Source organism: Oncorhynchus mykiss, chromosome 3 (assembly GCF_013265735.2).
Source record: "Oncorhynchus mykiss isolate Arlee chromosome 3, USDA_OmykA_1.1, whole genome shotgun sequence".
Classification (NCBI taxonomy): Eukaryota; Metazoa; Chordata; class Actinopteri; order Salmoniformes; family Salmonidae; genus Oncorhynchus; species Oncorhynchus mykiss.
Genome location: NC_048567.1, coordinates 29,050,485 through 29,070,204, shown reverse-complemented (window position 1 = coordinate 29,070,204; position 19,720 = coordinate 29,050,485). Strand labels below are relative to the sequence as shown.

Here is a 19,720-nt window from a genome sequence, read left to right as displayed (position 1 = left end):
TCTTTTAATGCAGTCATCTTGGTTTTCATTCGAAGCATAATTGTATTCTGCACTTGTTTGTAACAATTTCAAACACTTTGGCAACTTTGTATTTGTAGTCAACTTAGTTCTGAAGGTAACGGTAGTCGAAGTCAGACAGAAAAAAAAAAAATCAAGATGTTTATGCTGTTTAGCGAAAACCTGTGAATAAAGTGTGGCGAAAGGGCAAAATAAATGCATATAATGATGCACTTTGGCTGCGCTATGAGTGGTCTGGATCACTAGATGTGCCACATTACTAACGAAGGAACTGGGAATCACCTCGGCTACTAAAGAAGGTTCTAACGATGATCTTAACGTTACGAACGCTCTGGGAAACAATAAAACATGACTTTTTAAAGTATTCTCACTTTTTTTTATTTTTACACTGGTACATCAGTGACTTGATTGCATTGTGAAATCCATTTTTCTCAATCACTGTGATACTGGAAACACCCACACTTCCTGTGTCATATTCTGCCTGCAGCTATAGCACTGAATTAGACACACACACGCACACATTCAGACACAAACACACACCAAAAAGACCTCCAGACTTCCTGGAAACATTCTTGCACTGGCTCTATGCACACTCACTGGACTCTACCCCCACACTCAAGCATACTACACTGACACGCCAACACACACACACTATTCTGTTTATTATCTATCCTGATTGCCTAGTCACTTTTACCCTTACCTGCATGTACATATTACCTAAATTAACTCAACTACCTCGTACCCCTGCACATTGACTCGGTACCGGTACTCCTTGTATATAGCCTCGTTATTTTATTGTGTTAACATTTCCTTTTTTGCTATTTAGTTGTAATTTTTGTATTATTATTTTTTAACTCTGCATTGTTGGGAAAAGGTTTCTAAGTAAGCATTTCACGGTAAAGTCTACACCTATTGTTTTCGGCCTGACTGAAACATGGTTTAAGCCTGATGAAATTACTGTGTTAAATGAGGCCTCACCTCCTGGTTACACTAGGGACCATATTCCCCGCGCATCCCGCAAAGGCGGAGGTGTTGCTAACATTTACGATAGCAAATTTCAATATACAAAAACTACTGCGTTTTCATCTTTTGAGCTTCTAGTCATGAAATCTATGCAGCCTACTCGATCACGTTTTATAGCTACTGTTTACAGGCCTCCTGGGCCATATACAGCATTCCTCACTGAGTTCCCTGAATTCTTATCGGACCTTATAGTCATGGCAGATAATATTCACATTTTTGGTGACTTTAATATTCACGTGGAAAAGTCCACAGACCCACTCCAAAAGGCTTTCGGAGCCATCATCGACTCAGTGGGTTTTGTCCAACATGTCTCCGGACCTACTCACTGCCATACTCATACTCTAGACCTAGTTTTGTCCCGTGGAATAAATGTTGTGGATCTTAATGTTTTTCCTCATAATCCTGGACTATCGGACCACCATTTTATTACGTTTGCAATTGCAACAAATAATCTGATCAGACCTGAACCAAGGATCATCAAAAGCCGTGCTATAAATTCTCAGACAACCCAAAGATTCCTAGATGCCCTTCCAGACTCCATCCACCTACCCAAGGACGTCAGAGTACAGAAATCAGTTAACCACCTAACTGAGGAACTCAATTTAACTTTGTGTAATACCCTAGATGCAGTCACACCCCTAAAAACAAAAACATTTGTCATAAGAAACTAGCTCCCTGGTATACAGAAAATACCCTAGCTCTGAATCAAGCTTCCAGAAAATTGGAACGGAAATGGCGTTTCACTGAACTGGAAGTCTTCTGACTAGCTTGGAAAGACAGTACCATGCAGTATCGAAGAGCCCTCACTGCTGCTCGTTCATCCTATTTTTCCAACTTAATTGAGGAAAATAAGAACAATCCAAAATGTATTTTTTGATACTGTCGCAAAGCGAACTAAAAAGCATCATTCCCCAAGAGAGGATGGCTTTCTCTTCAGCAGTCATAAATTCATGAAATTCTTTGATGAAAAGATCATGATCAATTAGAAAGCAAATTACAGACTCCTCTTTAAATATATGTATTCCTCCAAAGCTCAGTTGTACTGAGTCTGCACAACTCTGCCAGGACCTAGGATCAAGGGAGACAATCAAGTGTTTTAATACTATATCTCTTGACACATTAATGAAAATAATCATGGCCTCTAAACCTTCAAGCTGCATACGGGACCCTATTCCAACTAAACTACTGAAAGAGCTGCTTCCTGTGCTTGGCCCTCCTATGTTGAACATAATAAACCATGTGTACCAAACTCACTAAAAGTGGCAGTAATAAAACCTGTCTTGAAAAGGCCAAACCTTGACCGAGAAAATATAAAAAACTATCAGCCTATATCCAATCTCCCATTCCTCTCTAAATTTTTGGAAAAGGCTGTTGCGAAGCAACTCACGGTCTTCCTGAAGACAAACAATGTAAACGAAACGCTTCAGTCTGGTTTTAGACTCCATCATAGCACAGAGACTGCACTTGTGAATGTGGTAAATGACCTATTAATGGCGTCAGACAGAGGCTCTGCTTCTGTCCTCGTGCTCCAGGTCCTTAGTGCTGCTTTTGATACCATCGATCACCACATTCTTTTGGAGAGATTGGAAACCCAAATTGGTCTACACGGACAAGTTCTGGCCTGGTTTAGATCTTATCTGTCAGAAAGATATCAGTTTGTCTCTGAGGATGGTTTGTCCTCTGACAAATCAACTGTTAATTTTGGTGTTCCTCAAGGCTCCGTTTTAGGACCACTATTGTTTTCACTATATATTTTACCTCTGGGTGATGTCATTCAGAAACATAAAGGTTAACTTTCACTGCTATGCAGACAACACACAGCTTAACATTTTGATGAAACATGGTGAAGCCCCAAAATTGCCCTCACTGGAAGTCTGTGTTTCAGACATAAGGAAGTGGATGGTGGCAAATGTTCTACTTTTAAACTCAGACAAAACAAAGATGCTAGTTCTATGTCCCAAGAAACAAAGAGATTTTCTGTTGAATCTGACAAGTAATCTTGATGGTTGTACAGTCATCTCAAATAAAACTGAAGGTCCTCGGCGTTACTCTGGACCCTAATCTCTCTTTTTGACGAACATATCAAGACTGTTTCAAGGACATCTTTTTTTCCATCTACGTAACATTGCAAAAATCAGAAACTTTGTCCAAAAATTATGCAGAAAAATGAATCCATGCTTTTGTCACTTCTAGGTTAGACTACTGCAATGCTCTACTTTCCGGTTACCCGGATAAAGCACTAAATAAACTTCAGTTAGTGCTAAACACGGTTGCTAGAATCTTGACTAGAACCCAAAAATGTTATCATATTACTCCAGTGCTAGCCTTTCTACACTGGCTTCCTGTTAAGGCAAGGGCTGATTTCAAGGTTTTACTGCTAACCGACAAAGCATGGGGCGGCAGGGTAGTGGTTAGAGCGTTGTACTAGTAACTGGAAGGTTGCAAGTTCAAACCCCCAAGCTGACAAGGTACAAATCTGTCGTTCTGCCCCTGAACAGGCAGTTAACCCACTGTTCCTAAGCCGTCATTGAAAATAAGAATTTCTTAACTGACTTGCCTAGTTAAATAAAGGTCAAATAAATAAAAAAATTACATGGGCTCGCTCCTACCCATCTTTACGATTTTGTCTTGCAAATACATACCTACACGTACGCTACGGTCACAAGATGCAGGCCTCCTTACTGTCCCTAGAATTTCTAAGCAAACAGTTGGAGGCAGGTCTTTCTCCTATAGAGCTCAATTTTTATGGAATGGTCTACCTAACCATGCGAGAGATGCAGAATCGGTCTCAACCTTTAAGTCTTTATTGAAGACTCATCTCCTCAGTTGGTCCTATGTAGACTGGCCCAGGAGTGTGAAGGTGAACAGAAAGGCACTGGAGCAACGAACCACCCTTGCTGTCTCTGCCTGGCCGGTTCCCCTCTCTCCACCGGGATTCTCTGCCTCTAACTCTATTACAGGGGCTGAGTCACTGGCTTACTGGTGCTCTTCCATGCCGTCCCTAGGAGTGGTGCGTCACTTGAGTGGGTTGAGTCACTGATGTGATCTCCTGTCCGGGTAGCCCCCCCCCCCCCCCCCCTTGGGTTGTGCCGTGGCGGAGATATTTGTGGGCTATACTCGGCCTTGTCTCAGGATGGTAAGTTGGTGGTTGAAGATATCCCTCTAGTGGTGTGGGGGCTGTGCTTTGGCAAACGTGGGTGGGGTTATATCCTTCCTGTTTGGCCCTGTCCGGGGGAAACGTCGGACGGGGCCACATTGTCTCCCGACCCCTCCTGTCTCAGCCTCCAGTATTTATGCTGCAGTAGTTTGTGTCTGGGGGCTAGGGTCAGTCTGTTATATCGGGAGTATTTCTCCTGTCAAATCCGGTGTCCTGTGTGAATTAAAGTATGCTCCCTCTAATTCGCTCTCTCTCTCTCGCTGTAGACCTGAGCCCTAGGACCATGCCTTAGGACTACCTGGCCTGATGACACCTTGCTGTCCCCAGTCCACCTGGTCGTGCTGCTGCTCCAGTTTCAACTGTTTTACCTGCGGCAATGGAACCCTGACCTGTTCACCGGGCTGGCTACCTGTCCCAGACCTGCTGTTTTCAACTCTCTAGAGACAGCAGGAACGGTAGAGATACTCTGAATGATCGGCTATGAAAAGCCAACTGACATTTACTCCTGAGGTGCTGACCTGTTGCACCCTCTACAACCACTGTGATTATTATTATTATTATTTGACCCTGCTGATCATTATGAACATTTGAACATCTTGTCCATGTTCTGTTATAATCTCCACCCGGCACAGCCAGAAGAAGACTGGCCACCCCTCATAGCGTGGTTCCTCTCTAAGTTTCTTCCTAGGTTCCTGCCTTTCTGGGGAGTTTTTTCTAGCCACCGTGCTTCTACACCTGCATTGCTTGCTGTTTGGGGTTTTAGGCTGGGTTTCTGTACAGCACTTTGTGACATCAGCTGATGTAAGAAGGTCTTTATAAATACATTTAATTGATTGATGTGACAGTTTCATAAGTAGGGGAGCAGAGAAAGATGAGCAAGACTGGAAGTATTGATGAGAGAATGAGTGAATACAGTACCAGTGTGAGTGGTGGAGAGAAATTGAAAGAAGGAGAATGAGTAGAGAGGCACAACAACAACCGAGAAGTGAAGACTGAAACCATTAGCTGTATGGCAGTTTAAAAAGGTAAAGCAGGACAAGATTACCAAAACTTCCGTCAGTGAGAATGAATACTGTACATACCAAGTGAAGGAATGATAGAAAGACTTGTCTAAAGACTACACATTTGTAGTAGATAGGCACAAAAGTTGAAATTAGAAACAGTGAAAAAACTGGTTTTTTGTGACCTGGTTTATGGGACCATAGAAACAGAATGAGATTTAATATAGAATGAAACAGATTCTATTTCTATGCACTGTACCTCCAGGAACCTCCTCCATAAAGATCTTGATGAAGCCGTCCTGACTCATAGAGCCCAGGTACTGAACGATGTTCCTGTGCTTCAGCCTCTTGTGCAGAGCCATCTCCTCATGCAGAGGCTGGGAGTAACTGAGATTCACACGCAGATGGGGAAAGAACCAACAGTTAGCATTGGCACTAGATTAGCATAGCATTAGCAAATGGGACAGTGTTCCTCTGCCGTTATAACAACATTGCTACAAAACATAAACAAATGTTAGTGCTGGCTGTGCCGTCATTGAGAAACAACATAAAATTCACTCCAATATTGCAGTTGCGCTGACATGGTGTAGCTGTGACCTTCGCGTACTGTATGAATATGATGAGAGCTTTACAATCACCCGTCATGTGCTGCTTTAACCTATGTGGCCATTAGTTCTGCAGAGGAACTAAGCACTAACATTTCTTGAACTATGGGGCTCAGCTCTTAGTCGAGGTCGAAGGCTCGTAAACAAGGAATGGGGAAATCTAAATAGACATCCATCTCTTCAGGGAGTAGATTCCAGTGTAGCTATGGGGACACTGGGCAAACATGACATTTGGCATGCTGAGGAAAACATCTGCGCATTCATTATTCTCATCATTAATCGTGAACCGTTTCGCTCACATTGTATAATATATTACACATATTAGGCTAAAATAATCATTCGGATTTATGGTATCATGTGCAAAGAAAAGCAGCCTGGTCCCAGATCTGTTTGTGCTGTCGTGTCAACAAGTATGGTCACTGTTTGACAATACAGCTAAAACAGATCTGGGACCAGGCGAAAAAAAGAAAAAGGGGAAATGTGTTTTCCATACGTGCTGTCTTTCTCTGGGATCTCCTTGATGGCGATGCGGACTTGGTTGCTCAGGTCCCTCCCAGCATACACCACGCCATAGGTTCCTTTACCCAGAACTACCTTGTCTCTGTTTTCGCTGGTCTCATAGATAAACTGCAAGTCGTAAGGGAGGTTTAATTCAACAGGATGACGGGTGTGAAACTAAATGTGCGTGTGTGTGTTTCATAAAAATAAAAAAATGTGTCTAAGAGAGTGTGTGGGTTAGAAATAGTGTAAAGAATTTCACAGTCAACCACAACAGAAAAGGTTGAGTGAGAGCACAAAGCAATGGAAAGGGATGTATATTTAGAAACCTTCTACTGCTCTGAACTGCAGTGAACTGAAATACTATTTGAAATGATTTCAAATAGTATTTGAACCCAGGTTAGCTGGAGTGACATGCTGGACTGAATCCAATGTTCTGTGAATACCAGGAACTTAACACACACAAAAATGAGGGGTGGGGAATACGGTAACCATAGCACTACTTGGGCGACGGTTAAGGGAAACTTTTCGCCTATTGACCCCATCATGACAGGGCTTGTTGGTGTACTGGTAGGTTAGAAGGGGGAGGGTGTCAAAAAAGAAAAGCAGCCTCGAGAGGGAGGATCCTAGGGCCCTATCGCAATTTGTGTCTCCACAACTCCTTGAATCCTTTCTCCTCACCTCCTTTTCAACCGTATTTTAGGAGAAGGTCCTATGTCTCACCCCTCAAACCCTGATTTTCAATGCATTTGCAGGAGGAGGAAAGAGGAGAGGAAATATAAATTGAGAAAGAACCTAGCTGACCTCCAGTAATCCTCCAGTGAGCTCGTTGGAGTACTCCACTGGGGCTTCTGCCTGGGTTAGAAGAGAATTGACCATCTCACAGAACCTGATGGAGAAACAGCACACACAAGAAACTAAATCACGTGGAAAAGACTGTTCAAATACATGTGAGCATGTCACATATCAGTCAGTCATATATTCATAGACCTCACAGGCAAATCATAGATAAGACCTGCAGAAACGTACACAAACAAATTCAGTACACGGCACTGTTATCAATCTTATATGTCATGAAGTATTAAAGGGGACCTTTCGATTGCCTGTTATTCGCCTTTCACTGATTCCACAAACACTACTATGAAAACCACTTGCTACTTCCTTCCTTCTCAGAAAGTCTTGGATAACACCTGGGATTTACTGTATCCCAATACACAACACCTAGCTAATACTGTACTGTATTAGCACACAATGTAAAATGCACATCCCTATCAATTCATACCAAAAGGGGAGAGAGAGAAGCAGGCTCTATTTTCACTAGGCCAGAGTAAAATAAACATTAACAGTTGTCATGTCAACACAATCAAATCATGTGATAATGGTTGAAAGAACAGGCCCAATCTGTATGTAGGTTTTGTGTGGAGAATGTGGGGAATGAATCAATGGTTGATATGGTTGGTTGTTACACCCCTTCCTGCTAGACAGCTGGGCTAAAGGCTGCCTTTTGGTGTGCGTTTGTGCGTGCGTGCCTATGTACACGTGTGTTTGTACGTGTGTGGGTCTCACCCTTTACAGTGCAGCTCACTGGGAAAGCAGAGTTGGAAGTCATCCGAGTTCTCCAGGACATACAGGAAGCAGCTACGCTCGTCAAACTTGGAAACACTGAGCCGGTCAAAAGGTTAAAGAGGGGCATTAAGAGCTACACAACACTTCAACGCTAACAGCGGCGCCACAATGAAATAACAACAAGTATTCTCAAAATACCAACGCAGGCAAACAAAGTTAAGGGAATATGAATTAAGACAATGGCACATTAAATATGTGGCTCTCCAATTCAGAGAAGGATGTTTTCTTTCCATCTCGTATAGATTGAAATACTGATACGTCTGAAGCCACCAGGTGACAGTAGGGCGGGGCGATATGACGCTATATATCGTGTGATGAAAGACGTTTTTTTATCGTTTCATATTATGCTCTTTCGTTTACGTCGTTGTGTAGCAAATCACACAAGGCAATATTTTTCATCAAATGTGCCGTGTGGAAGGAAATTTGCAACACAAACAAACATGGAGGGGAGTGAACGTGACACAGAGCACGGAGACACGGAGTTCGTACCTAAAACAGGGGCTACTTCGGTCGCATGGACGTGGTTTGGGTATGAAAAGTCTGGTACAGAATAGAAAACCGTCCACTGCAAAATATGCCGCAGGCCGGTCCCGACGACAGGCTCAAACACCACTAACCTCTTTAACCACCTGCGTAAGAATCATGTGAAACAGTGCGGAGAGAGTCTACCGATGAGACCCAGAAAAGTACAGTCAAGTGCTCAAAACAAACCCCCGAGTCAGACATTGCAAGAGGCTTTTGCCCGCGGCACACCATATGGTAAAGAATCACGAAGATGGAAGGAGATAACAGCTGCCGTTACAACTTACATCTGCAAAGACACGGCCCCAATATACATGGTCGAGAAACGGGGGTTTCGTGAGTTGGTGCTAACGCTCGACCCAAGGTACCAAATGCAAATTGATATGTGACACGTATTAATGCCAAAATAACATGCAAAACAGGCAAGCCCCTAACAATATTTATTATAACAGTTGAAATGTTTTCTATTTACCTTTTTAGATTTTATACATTCATATTTTGTTACATGTTTAATTGAAAATTTGCACAAAGGTTCTAAAAAAAAGGAGAAATAATCAAAACATGAGTAAGTACCTTTTATTTGTTGGGTATAATTCTAAATGTAATAAGAAATAGGCCTTTACATGTAGTCATTTTATATCAACTATTTATTCATTGAATTTACAGAAAATGTGCTATATCGTGATATGTATTGTTATCTGGATATGAAATGACCTATATCGGGATATAAGATTTTGGCCATATCGCCCAGCCCTGGGTGACAGTGTTGCCAATATAAACTGAAAGAAAATAAATCTATCGCCCTGGAGGCAGTTCGGTAGGCAAAACAAGGGTAAAGTACACAGTGACCTCCACAGCCAAATAGACACGGACACACACACACACATCCAGTCAAAGTCTTTGAAAACAACACAGACCAAAACACCCTGATGGCCAGTGGCCAAGTCCACCAGACAGATAGTGTTTAGACTCAGTAGACCGCAACTTGGCTTCGAATACTATTTGAAATCCTTTCAAATACTTTAGCTGGGCTTGATTGAGCTTGCCTGGCGCAATGGAACCAATAGAGTCGTCGCAAACCTGCAAACTCCGCCCATCTGGAACTCCAGGCAGGCTAAAGGAAACGCTGAAATAGTTCAAAAAGTATTTGAGCCTAGGTCTGGTAGACTAGCCCTGGTGATGTGTATGGGCTGCAGGCGTGAACATGACACACCCACACATCACAGAGCCAGAAATATTAGCACACTCTGTACTGTGTTACCGTACCTCACTCCCCGGATTTGCGAGGCTGGGAAAGTCCACTGGGCTTTCTGGCCTTTCTATGGAAGGGAAGACATGGCAAACTGTCACAATGCTGACTCAACAGTCTAAACACACACACACACACACACACACGCGCGCGCGCGCGCGGGTGGCACACATCCTCATTAGGCGATTATAGGCATGTCTTCTTTCCCGTCACTGACGTGGTGCCGTTTTGAAAACACTCCACGCCTATTCTGGTTAAACACACCATTCCTGAACTACCATTTTCTATGTCTTAACAGGTTGAAAACTGTAGACCTGTACAGTATAACTCAGTAGTTCAATATCTACAAGGCGGTAGAGGGGTCTGTTCACGTGGTCCCAGATCTGCTTGTCCTGTATAGCCAACTCTTACGGTCATTGTCATGCCAAACATGGTCTGTACCTTCAGGGGTGTGATATGGGTGAGCCGAACCGTGCAGCTGTCATCCTCCTCACTCACACACACTATAGTGGGCTGGAGCACTTTGGTCTGCTCCAAGATCAGAACCTGAGGAACGGCAATGGTTAATGGCGATAACAGTTTTTGGCATTAAAAGGTTACTTTTCCAAATACTTTTGCTGCGGAAAGGTACTGTACATTGTCAACATGACAAACTCTCCCGGCAGGGTGACGCCAAGTGCCAACATCATTAGCAATTATCTGACCATGACCGTGCAGTTAAATGCATGGAAAAGCAAACATTTTTTACTGCACTGCATTTGAATGCCCAGAACTGTTATATACTAGGCAGAGAGAATCTATTGAGGTCTCACAAAGCAATGTGGGTTTGAGGAACTGGGAGTACTTGGAGCGGTAGTGTCTGACAGAGTGACTTGGAAACATGCCGCTATGCTCTAACTAAATAAAGCTGAATGTACTGGGAGCTGTGGTGAGGACTTACTGGGCAGCGGTCAGTGGAAACAGTGGGCTTGCAGGCTTGCAGCAACAGCTCCATCCAGAAGTCCACAGTCTCCTGTTTAGACGGTTTCACTTCCGGGGGCTTGGTGAACTGATGGTACAAGATGAACGTCTCCATGATCGAGCCCACATACCTCAAAAGAAAGATGCGAATAAGTATTTGAAAATCAAAATCAAAGTTCAAAGCATTGACCTTAAAAGAGGTCATGCCAAACTTTTGCTTAGGGGAAAGGTGTCCCCTAAATGGCCAGTATCTTTAACATTAAAAGGTCCAGCATAGTCAAAATCATGTTTTTCATCAAATGGATGATATTTAGATGAAACCAAATCAAAGTAGGATGAACAAAGTAGGAAAAATGACTGTTGCTGGTACATTGATCAAGTCTGATCATAAAGTTACTGGTCCCCTACCCCCGTGTCAAACACTTGAATTCAGGTGGCGGGATAATTTAGGGTTTCGTGTGACATCACATAAAGTCCTCAATTTAATACACCAATGGTAACGTCATATATTCTCTTGCCTAATTTAAATAAGTACCGACTCGTAACCATCAGCATAGAAGGTGTGGTTTACATAGCTAGCTAGTCTACTGGTGCTAAAATTTGACTGCAAGGTGACATCAAATTACAGGTTTCTCCTATTCTTTAAATGGCAAAGATAATTTTAGGTTCCCCCTTTCATCTGTGTCTGGTGTTTGCTAGTTACTGGCTAGCTAGTTCTTCAGTCAGCATGGAACAAAAGGGGTGGGGGGGGGGGGGGGGGTCGTTCAAAACTCAGACGCAGTTGTCATGTCAACATTAGAGTGTTGGACTAATAACCAGAAGGTTGCAAGATCGAATCCCCGAACTGACAAGGAAAAATCTGTTGTTCTGCCCCTGAACAAGGCAGTCAAGAACAAATGCGTATTTTGTGGGTTAACTGACTTGCCTAGTTAAATAAAGGTAAAATATAAAAATCTGTCAGATCTGCTGCAAAATGCAACAGAAGACACATGCCAAATGGGAGATCCTGACATCATTGATAGTCATGGTTTATGAATATGGTCTGGCAGTCAACATAAAAACACACACACACATATATCTATATATACATACACACATATATACACACAGTTGAAGTCAGAAGTTTAAATACACTTAGGTTGGAGTCATTAAAACTCATTTTTCAAATACTCCACACATTTATTGTTAACAAACTATAGTTTTGCCAAGTCGGATAGGACATCTACTTTGTGCATGACAAGTAATTTTTCCAACAATTGTTTACAGACAGATTATTTAATTTATAACTCACTGTATCACAATTCCAGTGGGTCAGAAGTTTACATATACTAAGTTGACTGTTCCAGAAAATTAAGTCATGGCTTTAGAAGCTTCTGATAGGCTAATTGACATCATTTGAGTCAATTGGAGGTGTACCTGTGGATGTATTTCAAGGCCTACCTTCAAACTCAGTACCTCATTGCTTGACATGGAAAAATCAAAAGTCAGCCAAGACCTCAGAAGAAAAAAAATAGTAGACTTCCACAAGTCCGGTTCATCCTTGGGAGCAATTTCCAAACGCCTGACGGTACCACGACCATCTGTACAAACAATAGTACGCAAGTATAAACACCATGGGACCACACAGCCATCATACAGCTCAGGAAGAAGATACTGGAGGAAACAGGCACAAAAGTATCTATATCCACAGTAAAACGAGTCCTATATCGACATAACCTGAAAGGCCGCTCAGCAAGGAAGAAGCAACTGCTCCAAAACCGCCGTATAAAAAGCCAGACTATGGTTTGCAACTGCACATGGGGACAAAGATTGTATTCTTTGGAGAAATGTCCTCTGGTCTGATGAAACAAAAATAGAACTGTTTGGCCATAATGACCATTGTTATGTTTGGAGGATAAAGGGGGAGGCTTGCAAGCTGAAGAACACCATCGCAAACGTGAAGCACAAGGGTGGCAGCATCATGTTGTGGGGGTGATTTGCTGCAGGAGGGACTGGTGCACTTCACACAATAGATGGCATCATGAGGCTGGAAAATGATGTGGTTATATTGAAGCAACATCTCAAGACATCAGTCAGGAAGTTAAAGCTTGGTCACAAATGGGTCTTCCAAGTGGACAATGACCCCAAGTATACTTCCAAAGTTATGGCAAAATGGCTTAAGGACAACAAAGTCAAGGTATTGGAGTGGCCATCACAAAACCCTGACCTCAATCCTATAGAAAATTTGTTGGCAGAACTGAAAAAGCGTGTGCGGGCAAGGAGGCCTACAAACCTGACTCAGTTACACCAGCTCTGTCAGGAGGAATGGGTCAAAATTCACCCAACTTATTGTGGAAAGCTTGTGGAAGGCTACCCAAAACGTTTGACCCAAGTTAAATAATTTAAAGGCAATGCTACCAAATACTAATGAGTGTATGTAAACTTCTGGCCCGCTGGGAATGTGATGAAAGAAATAAAAGCTTAAATAAATAATTATCTCTACTATTATTCTGACATTTCACATTCATAAAATAAAGTGGTGATCCTAACTGACCTAAAACAGGGATTTTTTACTTGGAATAAATGTCAGGAATTGTGAAAAACTGAGTTTAAATGTATTTGGCTAAGGTGTATGTAAACTTCCAATTTCAACGGTATATATTTTATGAGGCACACCCAGACCTCACCCTGTCTAGTTTCAACTGAAATTGTCCAAGATGAACTAGCTACAAGATGAACTAGCTAGCTAACTTCATGATCTCACTGCAACACTGCTCATTACATCCAAATTCCTTGTCATAAGTATTTCAAAGAACTGTCAGTCAAGGCGAGCTCCCCCCACTCAGCCTGTCTTTTCAGTCTTACTGATAGTTAGACATGAGAGAAGAAGTGCATTTCCTCAAATTTGGAGCATTTTTTAAATGGTGAAAAAAAAAAAGTATATTTTACATTTAATCCGGATGACTGTACTTGCCCTTTAACAGGATATTTTGAAATGTGGCCCCTCATCCTGGTTTCTAATCATCTCAATCTCAAAAAAACAGGTTCATATAAACATCAGTGTTATTGAGGAATCTGTTAGAATGATATGCTCATATATTTCACATCAAGAATGCCTGCCTGGTCCCAGATCTGTTTGTGCTGTCTTGAATGTTTGCAGTGACAATGACCATAGGATCTAACAAGATGAACTGTGAGTCCTCTCACCACATGGGTGCATTGAGCCGGTAGAGTTTCTCTGAAGCCTCGATGACCTTCCTGTGTTCGTTGGCCAGGATGCTGGCTCCCAGGTAGAAGCCTACGTCCCAGTAGTCCTGCATCTTCTCCAAGCTGCCCTTCCTCCCCAGCAGGCTGCTCAGGGTCACGCCTGGAAACACACACAACAAACACACACGGGCGCAGACAGACACAGAGGTTGGATAGTGAGAATATTTTTATTTTTTTTCCTCAGGCTAACAGTATGGCATCGAAATGTAACGAAAGAAGACATGACATGGCACAGAAGCCCAAAAAGAATAACAGTGACATGCATTAATAAATAATGTAGGGGTATAATTATTTAGTGTCCTTATGCAGACTGTTAGTAATGATGATAGTGATTGGCAGGGAGTAGGACTGCACCAACAATTAGCCCACATTCACTGTGGTTGATTACCGGCATGGATTACAAATAAAAACAAGGCAATTGTAGTTTACTTAAGCAATTATACAAAACAAAACATGAACACACTAGTTCACTTTGACAGGCTACTGATTCAGGGCAGTAGAGTGTCGGTGAGAACAATGTACCTATCTTGCGCAGCTCGATGGAGGTGTCAAATTCGTGGCCGGCAGCCATCAAGAGGACAACGTTGTTGATGCCGGAGTGAAGGGTTTGCTCTGTCTCGAAGGCTTTGCCGTACCTGAGGGAGAATTCGTGAAGGGAGATTAAAATGGATTAATTAATAAACATATATTGCTGCCTAGTCAATGAGCTGACCTAAGCAATGTTTTGCTTAATAACAGCGTATCATTTAGGATCAGGTGTGTCAGATGTCATAAGCCTGACACAAGGAGTCATGACTGTTTATGCCATCTACCATTTCTTAATTCTAACAGTGTTATGCAGCCTTTATGACAGAGGACTCAAGTAAAGTGTAACTGAAAAGGATGGAGAGAACACAAAGGAATAACATAACATAGGCTGATGTCGAGCCCTAGTAAGGAGGACTTGACTGGAGTGAGTGAAGGGATGCTGTGTGTACGGTGTGGATATTAGGATGACCGACAAGTCCGAGTGGCTTTGACACCAACTCCAAGGCTGTACTAATATGGACATCGTAATGGAAGGTCTCACCAGTAACAGGCCTGGTCTCGACTGCGATGGTCTTTAAAGCCTGAGCTCATGAACATGTCTTTGTAGATACGGCCACAGAGGCAGTGCACGTCCGACGCCACCCGGTCACCTGACTCCACAATGGGCAGAATCACCTCCAGGGCCTTGGCACGGTCACCTGGACGATTCCTCCTGAAGGTCAAGGATTAGGAAACATTATGACAGATGGAATCCTCAGAATGAACAGCCTGTGTCGTGCTGAAAGTTAAAGTGTCGGGTACATTTCTTGAAGAAAATCTGTGTGCTCGCTTCAGTCGTCTAAAAGAATAAAGATAGGAGAAAAACAGTACGGTGCTTTCAGCAAGCCCCCTAATTAAGTGTTAAAATGGGGGTTGGCTCCAACCCATTTAGTGTCGTATACACATTATTTCCTTTTATGATATCATGTGAAAGACTATCGCCAAACAGAATATGTGAGCAATACACAAGTGGAGGAACAATGGTACCTGTTTAAAGCAAATATGTAGTGAAAATTGATATTCTGCTGGGAAGCCACCAAGCACGTGGGCAAGTTGTTCAGGCTCTCTACCAGTTTGATAATGGCATCGTAGTCCTGAAGTCAGAAAGAGGACTGGATTAGAGCAAACCCTTTATCAACATTACAATGACACCTCTGATTTCAAAGCATTATAAAATTAGGCATAGCTGCAGGCCCCTTTAATATTTTTAAATAGACATACAAAGTGAAGATCCTCCCTCAAATTGATTTACTTTAACCCCTGCAGTCCTTGTTATACATGCATGTGGGGTTGGGCGATGTCAACCTTTGTTCAAACATGATTAAGAAGCCGTGACAAATGGTGATATAAAATGAATATCCCCCTTTATTTGCCAAGCCTAAAATATACACAGTACCAATCAAAAGTTTGGACACAACTACTCATTCAAGGGTTTTTCTTCATTTCTACATTGCAGAATAATAGTGAAGACATCCAAACTGTGAAATAACACATATGGAATCATGTAGTAACCAAAAAGGTGTTAAACAAATCAAAATATATTTTAGATTCTTCAAAGTAGCCACCCTTTGCCTTGATGACAGCTTTGCACACTCTTGACATTCTCTCAACCAGCTTCACCTGGAATGCTTTTCCAACCGTCTTGAAGGAGTTCCCACATATGCTGCGCACTTGTTGGCTGCTTTTCCTTCACTCTGCGATCCAACTCATCCCAAACCCTCTCAATTGAGTTGAGCTCGGGTGACTGTGGAGGCCAGGTCATCTGATGTAGCACTCCATCACTCTCCTTCTTGGTCAAATATCACTTAGAGTCTGGAGTTGTGTTGGGTCATTGTCCTGTTGAAAAACAAATGATAGTCCCACTACGCGCAAAGCAGATGGGATGGCGTATCACTACAAAATGCTGTGGTAGCCATGCTGGTTAAGTGTGCCTTGAATTGTAAATAAATCACTGACAGTGTCACCAACAAAGCACCCCCACACCATCACACCTTCTCCTCCATTCTTCACAGTGGTAATCATACATGCAGAGACCATCCGTTCACCTACTCTGCGTCTAAAAGACAATGCGTTTGGAAGCAAAAAAAATCAGCTTCATCAGACCAAAGGACAGATTTCCACCGGTCTAATGTCCATTGCTCGTGTTTCTTGGCCCAAGCAAGTCTATTCTTCTTATTGATGTCCTTTAGTTGTGGTTTCTTTGCAGCTTGAAGGCCTGATTCACACAGTCTCCACTGAACAGTTGATGTCGAGATGTGTCTGTTACTTGAACTCTGTGAAGCATTTATTTGGGCTGCAATTTCTGAGGTTGGTAACTTTAATGAACTCATCCTCTGCAGCAGAGGTAACTCCTTTCCTGTGGCGGTCCTCATGAGAGCCAGTTTCATCATAGCGCTTGATGGTTTTTGAGACTGCACTTGAAGGAACTTTCAAAATTCTTGAAATTTTCCAGATTGACTGACCTTAATGTGTTAAAGTAATGAACTATCAATTATCTTTGCTTATTTGAACTGTTCTTGCCATAATATGGACTTGGTCTTTCACCAAATAGGGCTATCTTCTGTATGCTAACCCTACCTTGTCACAACACAACTGATTGACGCAAATGCATTAAGGAGGAAAGAAATTCCACAAGTTAACTTTTAACAAGGCACACCTGTTAATTGAAATGCATTCCAGATGACTACCTCATGAAGCTGGTTGAGAGAATGACAAGAGTGTATAAAGCTGTCATCAAGGCAAAGGAGGGCTACTTTGATGAATCTCAAATATAAAATATATTTAGATTTGTTTAACACTTTTTTTGGTTACTACATGATTCCATATGCGTTTTGACTGGTACTGTATATTTGTTTACATTTAAAATAGTACATACAGTTAAAAAAAATGGACACTAAAAAGTCTGCTAAAAGATATTTTAGTAGCCTATTCCTCTCTGTTGGAGCTGTGGCATACAATAAGTGTGTGTCTGTGTGTGCCGACATATATTATGGGTTGTAAATAATGAAGGGTCCGGCTGCAGAGCGCGCACCTCTGCTGTCCCCAGAACTGGATAATTATTCAATGATTTGCATTTTTGCCTAATCTTCCTCTCTTATTAGGCCTAATATGTTGTAGGTAGGTTCTGTACATTGCTAATAATAGGTTACTGAAGTAGGCTGACTCCACATATGATTTCTTTCATAAGCTTTGCTCAGCTGCAAGTTTCCTTTTAACTTCTCATTAGATTTTTCCCATCAAACTATTGTTTGCACAATTTCACTTCTTGTTGCCTGTAATATTTGCCATTCAAAATAAATGTTGTAGAAAATCCCCTACAGATTCTGACTTTCACAAGTGTTCCCATTTGAAAGCTGTAACTTTAGGACATTAAAACACTTTATTAGAATGTCCTACTTGGGAAATATCTTTTATAACTTTAACTTGTCTTAATGCTTTTGATAGGCTATTTTAATTAGTAGGATTTGGCTTTTGGCCGTTTGGTTCGCAACGGCAAGTAGGAGGGATCAATAACTTATTTTAGACTAAGGTTTGTTGAAACTACTCATTCTATTTGTCTGTCTTGCTCTTGTATGAGCTACCTCTCATTGTTACCTTAGGACTATCATGTTAAGTTATTCAAAAACAACTTGAAACTGTCTGAGACGACTGTTAAATAAATGTATTGTTTGATCAGGAAGTAGTACAACGGGAGGAGGCGGGAGGAAGCCAGCATGCAAAAAAACAGAAGTCATATTCAAGTCAAATGGAGAGAAAATACAACATTTGGATTTTTAAATAATTAGACACCGCATTGTCCCCTATAAAAATAAAAAAAATTATAGGCTTCGGCTATATGCCCATTGAGAAAGAAAAAATATATGTTTCTGAAAGGACATTCTGCGCTGCTTTGGTGAAAATCTACATTGTTCTTTTGCATTCTGTAAATTCTTTGTAACATATTTCTTGAAATAGGTTATGCAGGCTATAGCAAAGAAATAGCCCACTTGGCATGGCCCTGCTGTGGGCTGCCCAGTCAGCTCTTTTCTGCGTGGAGCCAATCAAGTCGAAACATTGTCTGTCACAGCACGATGTCATCACCATCAGCGATAGCTGTCAATCGTCTTCGATATCCGATACTATCGTAATATCACCCAACCCTAAAAGTTCTTGCCTACAAATTAGACCCCGGATGAGATTAGTTAATTTTTTTACTTAGAATAACCTTGGAGGGCTGCTATCTAATCATTGTTAGCATTCAATCCCATTTAAATATTGGTCTTTGTGTTCACAGAGAAAGAGCATTAATGTTTCAATGAAGGTAGTCAACCAAACACAGTCAACCATCATGCAGACTGTAGATTCGCCACACTAACATTTGGCGATATATGCAGTAAACTGCAGAGTTGGGCCAATTTCCACACCAACTAAAAGCATGAGGCACGAGGCTAAACTTCTCAGCTATTTTGGACCGCAGCTATCACATTGCAGCAGTTTCTCTGTGAGTGAACTGTCTTGCGTCCCGCTTATCTGCAATATGTGTGGTTCATTCTTCTGCTCGTGGTAACTTCATATCGCCGATTCTCTGTTTAAAACACCACAAAAGCATTCCACAGTCATAAAAGTGAGCCCATGCCAAAAAAAAATATACTGCCCAAACAACAGCCACCATAAAATAAACAAGGGCAGTCTTGACACTGGCAAACACAGAACCACTGAGCACTAGGTCGTGTTCATTAGGCACCAAATGGTAGGGACTACCTGGACTTGTCCGATAAGAAGAGCTCGTTTTCATTTTCTATTACACAATGCTTTGCTACGGTGTAACCTAATGAACATGATCCAGGTCCCTGTCCCTCGCTCCCATAGCTAAGCCCACCTGGACATCCCGGTAGGACAGCAGTAGGTTCATGATGATGTCTGGGCTGAGCAGCTCCACCGTGTCAAGTCGCTTCTGGATGCGACCCAGCTCCTGACTCAAGTCCTGACCACTGAAGCGCTCCCGAGCCGTGCGGATCTCGTGCCGGATGGACTCCCGGAAGTACTCACTAATAAGAGAGTCAGTTTTACCCTTACGCAAGGCACTTAACCCCTGAAAATGCTTGTGATCCAGGGGCATATATTGTATATAGCACAAATGACTGATAATAGCTCATGTCTAACTGAAAGACATTTGCAGTTGGGCAGTCTAGACATTTCCAAGCTTAACCATGTACTTTATTTGCTGCTACTCTCCCACCCAACCAAGCTATCGAACCAAGCAGATGGG

At 42.1% G+C, this 19,720-nt stretch overlaps 1 protein-coding gene across 4 annotated transcripts in view; it reads right to left on the bottom strand.

Annotated features, from left to right (window-relative positions):
* si:ch211-1i11.3 (mitogen-activated protein kinase kinase kinase 5) overlaps positions 1–19,720 on the bottom strand; it is a 34,696-nt gene that overhangs the window by 13,088 nt on the left and 1,888 nt on the right. For all 4 annotated transcript variants that reach the window (XR_005042480.1, XR_005042481.1, XR_005042479.1 and 1 more), the window contains exons 4-15: positions 19,331–19,499; positions 15,460–15,566; positions 14,975–15,145; positions 14,428–14,540; positions 13,846–14,005; positions 10,640–10,790; positions 10,141–10,245; positions 9,717–9,769; positions 7,869–7,964; positions 7,107–7,191; positions 6,298–6,431; positions 5,459–5,586 (exon numbers count right to left, since the gene is read on the bottom strand). Coding sequence is in view for 1 of the 4 variants with exons in the window: in XM_021595434.2 (XP_021451109.2) it covers positions 5,459–5,586; positions 6,298–6,431; positions 7,107–7,191; positions 7,869–7,964; positions 9,717–9,769; positions 10,141–10,245; positions 10,640–10,790; positions 13,846–14,005; positions 14,428–14,540; positions 14,975–15,145; positions 15,460–15,566; positions 19,331–19,499 (1,472 nt within the window). In the remaining 3 variants the exon portion in view is untranslated. The remainder of the gene's footprint in view (positions 1–5,458; positions 5,587–6,297; positions 6,432–7,106; positions 7,192–7,868; positions 7,965–9,716; positions 9,770–10,140; positions 10,246–10,639; positions 10,791–13,845; positions 14,006–14,427; positions 14,541–14,974; positions 15,146–15,459; positions 15,567–19,330; positions 19,500–19,720) is intronic.